This window comes from Sapajus apella, unplaced genomic scaffold (genome assembly GCF_009761245.1).
Source record: "Sapajus apella isolate SASKATOON/1434 unplaced genomic scaffold, GSC_monkey_1.0 scaffold95, whole genome shotgun sequence".
NCBI lineage: Eukaryota > Metazoa > Chordata > Mammalia > Primates > Cebidae > Sapajus > Sapajus apella.
Window position 1 is genome coordinate 6,912,018 of NW_022437035.1, and position 10,528 is coordinate 6,922,545.

The 10,528-nt window shown below is 50.9% G+C and overlaps 1 protein-coding gene and 1 long non-coding RNA gene across 5 annotated transcripts in view; one reads left to right on the forward strand and one right to left on the reverse strand.

The window, feature by feature from the left end:
• LOC116535647 overlaps positions 1–4,544 on the reverse strand; it is a 12,637-nt gene extending 8,093 nt beyond the window's left edge. Inside the window, exons 1-2 of the long non-coding RNA XR_004262302.1 lie at positions 4,534–4,544; positions 2,152–2,155 (exon numbers count right to left, since the gene is read on the reverse strand). This is a non-coding gene — a long non-coding RNA (uncharacterized LOC116535647). The remainder of the gene's footprint in view (positions 1–2,151; positions 2,156–4,533) is intronic.
• TCN2 (transcobalamin 2) overlaps positions 1–7,360 on the forward strand; it is an 18,239-nt gene extending 10,879 nt beyond the window's left edge. The window contains exons 8-9 of one of the 4 annotated variants that reach the window (XM_032256901.1): positions 2,747–2,862; positions 6,757–7,360. In XM_032256901.1, coding sequence (XP_032112792.1) covers positions 2,747–2,862; positions 6,757–6,818 — 178 coding nt within the window. In that variant the 3' untranslated portion in view covers positions 6,819–7,360. Of the gene's footprint in view, positions 1–1,681; positions 1,888–2,746; positions 2,863–6,756 lie in introns of those variants that run through there. The other 3 variants (XM_032256902.1, XM_032256903.1, XM_032256905.1) reach the window with 3 other exon arrangements.
• The last annotated feature ends 3,168 nt before the right edge of the window (positions 7,361–10,528 follow it).

A 10,528-nucleotide genomic window follows, 5' to 3' on the forward strand; every position in this document is an offset into this window, starting at 1 on the left:
TTTTTTTGTTGTTGTTGTTTTTAAGAGACAGGGTCTTACTCTGTCACCCAGGCTGGAGTGTAGCGGTTCAATCACGGCTCGCTGCAGTCTTGAACTCTGGGGAGGAAGCAACCCTACTGTCTTACCTTAGCCTCCCAATAGCTGAGACTATAGGCATGTGCTACCATGCCTGGCTAACTTTTTTTTTTTTTTGAGGCAGAGACTTGAACTGTCACCTGGTCTGGAGTGCTGTGGCGTGATCTTGGCTCACTGCAACCTCCCCCTCCCAGGTTCAAGCGATTCTCCTGCCTCAGCCTCCCAAGTAGCTGGGATTACAGGCGTGCGTCACCAAGGCTAATTTTGTATTTTTAGTAGAGACGGGGTTTCTCCATGTTGGCCAGGCTGGTCTTGAACTCCCGACCTCAGTTGATCCGCCCACCTCAGCCTCCCAAAGTGCTGGTATTACAGGCTTGAGCCACTGCGCAGAGGAGGCAGAGGTTGTAGTGAGTCAAGATCGAGCCATTGCACTCCAGCCTGGGCAACATGAGCAAGACTCCAACTCAAAAAAAAAAAAGGGGTCCTTTCTCTTTCTAGCTCTAGACAGCTATAAATCCCCAACAACTTTGTAAATTAGTAAAAACCAGTACCATTTAAATAAGGACTCTCTGCGGAGGTGCCGGCCTGCGCTTTAGCACCTCCCTGTATTTGAGCTGCAGTGAAACCTGAGCAGTGAAGCCTGGGCACCCCTGCCCTGCCCTGCCACTTCATTCACTGTGAGGACCACCTCCGTCCCCTTCCTGGTGGCCTGTGGTACATAGTGCAGTGCATAGTCACTGACGGCCACACAGGCTGAGTGTCCTGGGGAGGGCTCAGACCCACAGACTAAGATTACCCAGAACCTGCTGGTATTCGTGTTTCAATATTAGCATCAAAATGAAAGACAAATAGAATTTAACGTTTTTATTCAGAGCTTGGGGATCTCTGGGAAGACATCATGGACACCATTCTGAGAAATAGTTCCCTTGTTAGTGTTCCTGGATGCCTGAATGAGGTTCGGGCATGAAGACTACGTTTGAGGCCCCTGAATGTACAGCAGAGAAAGCTCAACTGCAGACACACGGTCAGATGTAGAGAGTGGTGGCCCCGAACAGCCACGTGGCCCTGCAGAATTAAGGAATGGGAAAAGAAGCTGCTCTGTGACGTTCCTTAGAACAGCACTTTCCCTTCGCCTAAGTCACCCCAAATAGGTTTGTGGGTTTTTTGTTGTTTTGTTTGTTTGTCTGTTTGTTTTTGAGACAGAGTTTCATTCTCTTGCCAAGGCTGAAGCGCAGTGGTGTGATCTAGGTTCACTGCAGCCTACACTCCCAGGCTCAAGTGATTCTCCTGCCTCATCCTCTGGAGTAGCTGGGATTATAGACACCCACCACCATGCCCAGCTAATTTTTGTATTTTTAGTAGAGATGGGGTTTCACCATGTTGTCCAGGCTGGTCTTGAACTCCTGATCTCAGGTGATTCACCCACCTCAGCCTCCCAAAGTGCTGAGATTATAAGCATAAGCCACCACGCCTGGCCGGACCCCACTCTTCTGAAAAACCATTCCCCCAAATTCTGTGCACCTGTGTGCTTTTGCTCTCTCTGCCTCCTCAGCTCTGCCCCGCTCTCCTGCCTTCTCCACTGGCAAATCCCACTCATCTCTTCAAGCCCCTCTTCCAGAGGAAGCTCCGATCATGCTGCTTCCTCCTGTGGCAGGGAGAAAGGACCTGGCCCACGGAGTTTTAAGGGGCTCCCTGTGGCAGTGGCATCCAGATAGACTGCAGGAACTCATCAGAGTTGGAAGCCAGAAGCTCAGGGAAGGGGGAGAGTGAGTAAGGAGTCTCTTGGTTGCCAGGGCCAAAATTCGAAATTCAGGCCAGGCACAGTTGCTCACACCTGTAATCCCAGCACTTTGGGAGGCTGAGGTGGGCAGATCATGAGGTCAGGAGTTCAAGAGCAGCCTGGCCAACATGGTGAAACCCTGTCTCTACTAAAAATACAAAAATTAGCAGGGCATGGTGGTGCACGCCTATAATCCCAGCTACTTGGGAGGCTGAGGCAGAATTTCTTGAACCCAGGAAGCGGAGATTGCGGTGAGCTGAGATCATGCCACTACACTCTAGCCTGGGCAACAGAACAAGACTCCATTCCCCCCACAACCAAAAAAAAAATAGAACTCCAGCCCTCTCTGCAACAGTAGGTGTACGGTACGTAGAATCAGAGAGGAGGCTGGGCCATGCAGCCCCAGGAAGAGGGGAAGGGAGTGCCTCTGAGCCACAGAGACCCAGTGCCACTGCTGGGTGTCTCTGCCTCCACCTCCTATGACGCTGCCTCTCTCTGCATGCAGGCTTCACCCTCTCTCATTGTACACATTCTAGGTGATGCCTGCAGCTTCTAATTCTCATCCCCCATAGCATCAGCCCGTTAGAGAGGGGACAGCTGCTGAGCTGATAACATAATAGTTGCCCCTTTCTTGGAGGCCATGGTCATGGTCAGTGTGGAGAGGATGAAGCCTGAGCAGGCAGGATCGGCCGGGGGGGGTCTGGAGGGGAAGGAGGTGGAGGTTGCGACACAGACCTGTGGCCAGGTGGCCCAGGAAGGGTTTGACTAGTGCCAGCCCAGAGTTTTAAGAAGTGACGAAAGGAATTTGCTGCTGTGGGTGAGCTCTGCCTCTCCCGCTAGGGACAACAGTCGCCTCTTCTCTCTCTCTCTCTTCGCCTTTGCCTTTTGTAGATATGAAACACAGGCCTCCTTGTCAGGCCCCTACCTGATCTCTGTGATGGGGAAAGCAGCTGGGAAAAGGGAGTTCTGGCAGCTCCTCCAAGCCCCCAACACTCCCCTGCAGCAAGGTGAGTCGTGGCCTGCCACCCTGGGTGTGGCTCCTAGCCCAGGCTTACCCAGACATGAGGCTTCATCAGCTCACCCCAGCTCTCCCTAGCACCCTCCACAGCATCACAAAATCACTGATGCTCAAGGTTGGATATCATATATTGAACTGAAGTCTTAGAATGTTTATGTAAGTTATTGTGGAAATTCTAGGAAACCAGGTAGGTTCAAACAAAACAAAACAAAAAAAAACCTAGAAGAAAATTAGAATCACCTAGAATACACTACCTAGAAATAATGTCTCTTTTTTTTTTTTTTTTTTTTTTTTTTTCTGAGACCGAGTTTCCCTCTTGTTGCCCAGGCTGGAGTGCAATGGTGCGATCTTGGCTCACTGCAACCTCTGCCTCCCAGGTTCATGTGATTCCCCTGCCTCAGCCTCCCAAGTAGCTGGGATTACAGGCGCCCACCACCATGTCCAGCTAATTTTTTTATATTATTAGTAGAGACAGGGTTTCACCATGTTGGCCAGGCTGTTCTCGAACTCCTGACCTCAGGTGATCTGCCAGCCTCTGCCTCCCAAAGTGCTGGGATCATAGGCATGAGCCACCACGCCCAGCCAAAATGTCTTTTATTTTTTAATTTTTTAATGTTATTTATTTATTTAAGATGGGGTTTCACCATGATGGCCAGGCTGGTCTTGAACTCCTGACCTCAGGTGATCCACCCACCTTGGCTTCCCAAAGTGCTAGGATTACAGGCATGAGCCACTGTGCCCAGCCTAGATTTTTTAATGTTTTGAGACAGGGTCTTGCTCTGTCACCCAGGCTGGAGAGCAGTGGCACAATCTCGGCTCACTGTAGCCTCAACCTTCTGGGCTCAAGTGATCCTCCCACCTCAGCTTCCTGAGTAGCTGGGGCTGCAGGAACACAGCACCATGCCAGACTAATTTTTCTATTTGTGGTAGAGACAGGGTTTCACCATGTTGGCCAGGCTGGTCTTGAACTCCTGACCCCAAGTGGTCTGCCTGCTTCTGCCTCCCAAAGTGCTGGGATTACAGGCATGAGCCACTTGCCTGCCAAAATTACTTAACTTTTCTTCTAGATACTTTAAAAAATATGCCAGTAAGTTTTTCATAAAAAATGAAGCCACACTCTATATTAATGCTATCCAGTGGAAAGAAAATGTTGCCCACATGTATAATTCAAAATTTTCTAGTTGGCAAAACTAATATTAATATCTTTTTTTTTTTTGAGATGGAGTCTCGCTGTGTCGCCCAGGCTGGAGTACAGTGGAATGATCCTGGCTCACCGAAACCTCTACCTCCTGGGTTTAAGTGATCCTCCTGCCTCAGCCTCCCAAGTAGCCGGGATTACAGGTCTACACCACCATGCCCGGCTAATTTTTGTATTTTTTAGTAGAGATGGGGTTTCACCGTGTTGGGCCAGGCTGGTCTTGAACTCTTGACCTCAGATGATCCACCCACCTCAGCTCCCAAAGTGCTGGGATTACAGATGTAAGCCACCACGCCCAGCTTAAATTGCTTTTATATTCCAACTGCAAAGAACTTTTATGGGGCATTTACCATGTGTCAAGCATTGTGGCGAGTGCTTTATAGAAGGTGGGACTTTCTGGCCGGGCACGGTGGCTCACACCTGTAATCCCACCACTTTGGGAGGCCAAGGTGGGCAGATCACGAGGTCAGGAGATTGAAACCATCCTGGCCAACATGGTGAAACCCCATCTCTACTAAAATACAAAAAAATTAGCTGGGTGTGGTAGCGTGTACCTGTAGGTCTCAGCTTCTCGGGAGGCTGAGGCAAGGCAATTGCTTGAACCCGGGAGGCGGAGGTTGCAGTGAGTGAGATTGTGCCACTGCACTCCAGCCTGGGTGACAGAGCAAGACTGTCTCAAAAATAAATAAATAAATAAATAAAAATAATAAGGTGGGACTTTCTTAAGGAGCCCACTAAAAAGCATTCCTTTTTCTGCCATCATTCTGAATCAATTGGGAAATAAAAAAATAGGAGCTACAGATGGAGACCTCAAGTCTGGCCAGTTCTATTACTGATAAAGACTGGAGGATGTAGCTTAGGGTGAGAGCCAGGTGGACCCAGCCAGGAAGCAGACTGGGCAGTTGTAGACTCTACCTCCTATTCACTCTGCCCTCGAGTCTAGCAAGAAGCTTGCTCCAAGGAGGAAAAAAAAGAGAGCAAGCCCAGGCTACACATACCTAGTTTATTCCCAATCAACCATTGCATAAATCACTCCCCTATCTTCCGGTAGAAAGTGGATGGGAGTTATAATTTGAGTTTCCTTTTGTCTTAGTCCATGGAAGCTGCTATTACAAAATACCATAAACTAGGTGGCTTATAAACAGCAGGAATGTATCTCTCACAGTCTGGGAGGTTGGGAAGTCCAAGATCAGGACACCCACACATTCAGTGTCTGATGAGGGCCCACTTTCTGGTTCATAGGTGGTACCTGGCTGTGGCCTCACATGGTGGAAGGGACAAGGCAACTCTCTGGGGCCTTTTAAAAAAATTTTTTTAAAAATATTTTCCTGGTCCTTGCCTACCGAAGAAGCATCTTTTATAATGGTACTTAAAAAAAACTTTTTTTTTTTTTTGAGATGGGGTCTCACTCTGTCACCCAGGCTGAGTGCAGTCAGTCTCAGGATCTCAGCTCACTACAGTCTCCACCTCCCAGGCTTAAGCAGTCCTCCCACCTCAGCCTCCTGAGTAGCTGGGACCACAGGCCCATGCCACAAGGACTGACTAATTTTTTGTATTTTTGGTAGAGATTGGGTTTCACTGTGTTGCCCAGGCTGGTCCTGAGTTCAAGTGATTTGCCCACTTCGGCCTCCCAAAGTGCTGAGATCACAGGCGTGAGCCACCCTGCTCAACCTATAATGGCACTTTCCCAACCCATTCATGAGGGCTCTACCCTCATGACCTAATCATTCCCCAAAGGCCCTAAGTCCCCCTGATACCATCACCTTTGGGGTTAGGTTTCAACATACAAATTTTGGGGGAACACAGACATTTTGGACCATAGCACCTCCATTGAAAAGAAACATTCCTGGCTGGGCATAGTGGCTCACGCCTGTAATCCCAGCACTTTGGGAGGCCGAGGCAGGCAGATCACAAGGCCAGAAGTTCGAAACCAGCCTGGCCAACATGGTGAAACTCTGTCTCTATTAAAAATAGAAAAATTAGCTGGGTGTGGTGGCATTCACCTGTAATCCCAGTTACTCAGGAGGCTGAGGCAGAATTGCTTGAACTCGGGAGGCAGAGGCTGCAGTGAACCGAGATCACGCCACTGCACTCTAGCCTGGGCAACAGAGCAAGACTCCGTCTCAAAAGACAAAAAAAAAAGAAAGAAAGGAAACATTCCTGACACCTGGCTCTCAGAGGGCCCTTCAGTTCCCCTGCAGGCTGCATTCTTACATCACCAAGATCGCCAACACTCACTCACTCACTCAGAGGTTAAATAACTTGTCCAGAGTTACAGCACTAATGAATGACAGAGCTGGGGCTTGAATCCAGGCATCCTCCTAGAGCCTGGATTCTCTCTAGGGAGTGAAAGCTGACTCCGGGTGGCTTCATGCGTGGTCCTGGTTCTTTTTTCAGACCACACTGGGCAAGTTTCTCTCCCTGATGCCCCCTGGGATATTACAAAGACAGTGACCCTGCCTGTCAGGAGTTTTTACTGCCAGATGAGCCCATGGCCTCTGGAACCCTGTAGGAAGCTAAGTTCAGAGTCTCTGAGTGGGCTTTGGGGAGGTTCCAGCTTCCCACCACCAAGCCCCAGGTGGATCTTACAGACCCTGGCCTCAGAGTGGGGAGATCTGGAAGATGAGTTTGCGGGGTGCGATATTCTGCCCAGTTCATCCCGCCTTGCTCAATCTGTTTCTGCAGGTATTGCTGACTACAGACCCAAGGATGGAGAAACCATTGAGCTGAGGCTGGTTAGCTGGTAGCCCCTGAGCTCCCTCATCCCAGCAGCCTTGCACACTCCCTGGGCTTCTACCCTCCCTCCTGATGTCCCTGGAACCGGCACTCGCCTGACCCTGCTGCCACCTCATGTGCACTTGGAGCAATGCCCCCCGGGACCACCCCAGCCACAACCCCTTTGAGGGTCCTACACCAGGGCCTACCCTGGAGCAGGGAGCCAAGCACCTGCCTTGGGAAGTCTTTCTGGCCATGTCTGGCCAGCCTGGCCCCGCAGGTCTCCCATGAAGGCCACCCCATGACCTGATGGGCATGAAGCATCTCAGACTCCTTGGCAAAAGGAAAAGGAGTCTGCAGGCCACAGATGTGAGGATCACTCATTCTGGGGTTGGGTCCTGCCAGAGGCCTCCCCAGCCCAGGGCTGTGGCCTGACCCCAGCTCTCCACTCCGCTGTTGGAGTGGCAGCTCCGAGCTGGTTGTGGCCCAGTTGCTGGGGAGACCTCAGCACAGCTGCCCAGTGCCCGCCTCTGACACAATTAAAGCATTGATGGCCTGTGGGCCTGCTGCAGTGGCCTGGTGCCTCGTACTCCTCAGGTGCAGGAGCACGGACGAGAGAAGTGGGAGGTAACCCCGTCGAGGAGGAGTGGAGGTTGCCTGAGCCATCTCCTGGGCATTGGGGGAGTGATGGGAATGCCAGCAGTGGCAACATCGACTACTCTTTACTGAGCACCCACTACTGTTTACTGAGCACTCACTACTATTTACTGAGCACCCACTACTGTTTACTGAGCACCCACTACTATTTACTGAGCACCCACCACTGTTTACTGAGCACCCACCACTGTTTACTGAGCACTCACTACTATTTGCTGAGCACTCACTACTGTTTACTGAGCACTCACTACTGTTTGCTGAGCACTCGCTACTGTTTGCTGAGCACTCACTACTGTTTACTGAGCACTCACTACTATTTGCTGAGCACTCACTTGCTAGATACTGTCTTAAAAAACTCTGTGAGGTTGTTGATATTTTCACTTTCATCTCTGCTTTACAAATCAGGAAACTGGTGCTCCAAAAGATACTCACCCGAGGTCACAGACTAGGCGGTGATGCTATGGGAACCTGGCTCAGGAGACACACAGACCCAGCCTGGGGCAGCCTCACAGCTCCTCCACTAAAACACTGAACTTGAGGGCTGCGATGATGATTATAATCATATGGCAAAGCCCCAACTCAACTGAGCCTGGGACCCTGGAGCTGGGGTCTCACTCCCTGCTTTTCCCCAAGGCACTTAGGGTAACACCCCAGGCCTTCTCAGCCAAGACATGGGGATCCTGCCTCCCACTGGCTCGGGGGGTTAGGGGCTCTGGGCTGCCTTCTTGAAGGTGGGGTTCATCCCAGGCAGGCACCCCCTATGCTGCAGCCCACCAAGGTTAGGAAGAGGCCCTGTCCTCAGAGGGGCCTTCTGATGAACAGTCCATCAGATCTGGGTCCACGTGCCTGGGAAGAGATGGTGACACACTCGAAGTCCTTGAAGCGGCAAATCAAACCTCCTAGAGCACCAGCTTCAAATATTTAGGGTGGCCAAGGCTGGTGGCTCATGCCTGTAACCCCAGCACCTTGGAAGGCTGAGGTAGGCAAATCACCTGAGGTCAGGAGTTCAAGGCCAGCCTGACCAACACAGAGAAGCCCCGTCTCTACCAAAAATACAAAATTGGTTGGGCGTGGTGTCACATGCCTGTAATCCCAGCTATTCAGGAAGCTGATGCAGGAGAATCGCTTGAACCTGGGAGGCAGAGATTGCGGGGAGCCAAGATTGCGCCATTGCATTGAAATGTCTATGCCCAGAATTCCAGACCTCTGCTTATTCACTTGCCCATTCTTAATCATGGTGAGGGGCACTTCAGGGAGGGCGAGAGCAAAACTCCATCTCAAAAAAAAAAAAGGGTCTTAGCAGATAAGGGGGAAGTAGGCAATTTAAAACATTGTTTTATATTGGGCTGGGTGGGATGGCTCACGTCTGTAATCCCAACACTTTGGGAGGCCAAGGATCACCTGAAGTCAGGAGTTCAAGACCAGCCTGGCCAACGTGGAGAAACCCCATCTCTACTAAAAATAGAAACATTAGCCAGGTGTGGTGGTGCGTGCCTGTAATCCCAGCTACTCCGGAGGCTGAGGCAGGAGAATCACTTGAACCTGGGACAAGGAGGTTACAGTGAGCCGAGATTGCGCCATTGCACTCTGCCTGGGCAACAAGAACAAAACTCTGTCTCAGAAAAAAACAAAGCAAAACAGGCCCTCCTTCTGGGACCAGGAAGCAGGTCTATGTCAGGTCTGCATTTAGATGGCTAATGGCTCCAGAGAGAAGGCCCTTCCGCTCACTAAGCCTGTTTCCTAATGGCTGTGGGATGGTGTTTTGGTTTACATAGCACATGATCTCATCATAGATCATGCATGGGGAAACTGAGGCCCCAGGAGTGAAAGGATCTGTCTAGGCACATGCAGAAACAAGAGGAGAGGCCCGTCCTACAGGCTTGCAGCCCGGTTGCCGGAAATGGATTATCTGTCCCCACCCCACCCCCACCCCCCGCCATCCCCTAAAGTCTCTCTGCATCACCTGCCTCCCACAGCAGCAGCCTGGGCCTCCAAAGGGCACATTCAGATTTCAGGGATTTGGGGAGCCTGTGGGCAAGGACAGACTGCTCTGGGCTTTTGGGTGGACCCCAAGGAATGCAAAAGAGCCTCCTGCCACTCTCCATGAAGCTGAGTGACCTAGCCCCCCATTCTTCCACATGGGAATGTCCTCTTGAGAGCCCTGCTGGAGGTTGGTCAAGGCAGGTTAAAAGCTGAGGTTTGGGCCAGGCATGGTGGCTGACACCTGTAATCTCAGCACTTTGAGAGGCCAAGGTGGGCGGGTCACCTGAGGTCAGGAGTTCGAGACCAGCCTAGCTAACATGGTGAACCCCCATTTGTACTAAAAATACAAAAAATTAGCTGGGTGTGGGGGGACATGCCTGTAATCCCAGCTGCTCAGAAGGCTGAGGCAGAATTGCTTGAATCTGGGAGGCAGAAGTTGCAGTGTGCCGAGATCATCCCCTAAATGCACTCTAGCTTGGGCAACAAGAGTGAAACTCCATCTTGAAAAAAAATGCTGAGGCTTAAAGTAGCCAGGGGCAGTGGTTTCCACCTGTATTCCTAGCAACGTGGGAGGCTGAGGTGAGATGATCAGCCTGGTGGTGGGAACTTGTAGTCCCAGCTACATGGGAGGCTGAGACAGAAGAATTGCTTGAAACTGGGAGGTGGAGGTTGCAGTGAGCCGAGGTTGAGCCACTGCATTCCAGCTTGGGTGACAGAGTGAGACTCTATCTCAAAAAATACGTATATATAATATAATTATTACTGTTGCTGGTCGAGGTGGCTCATGCCTGTAATCCCAGAACTTTGGGAGGCTGAGGCAGGTGGATCACCTGAGGTTAGGAGTTGGAGACCAGCCTGGCCAACATGGTGAAACCCTGTCTCTAGTAAAAATTCAAAAATTGGCCGGGCGCGGTGGCTCAAGCCTGTAATCCCAGCACTTTGGGAGGCCAAGGCGGGTGGATCACGAGGTCAAGAGATCGAGACCATCCTGGTCAACACGGTGAAACCCTGTCTCTACTAAAAATACAAAAAATTAGCTGGGCATGGTGGTGCGTGCCTGTAATCCCAGCTACTCAGGAAGCTGAGGCAGGAGAATTGCCTG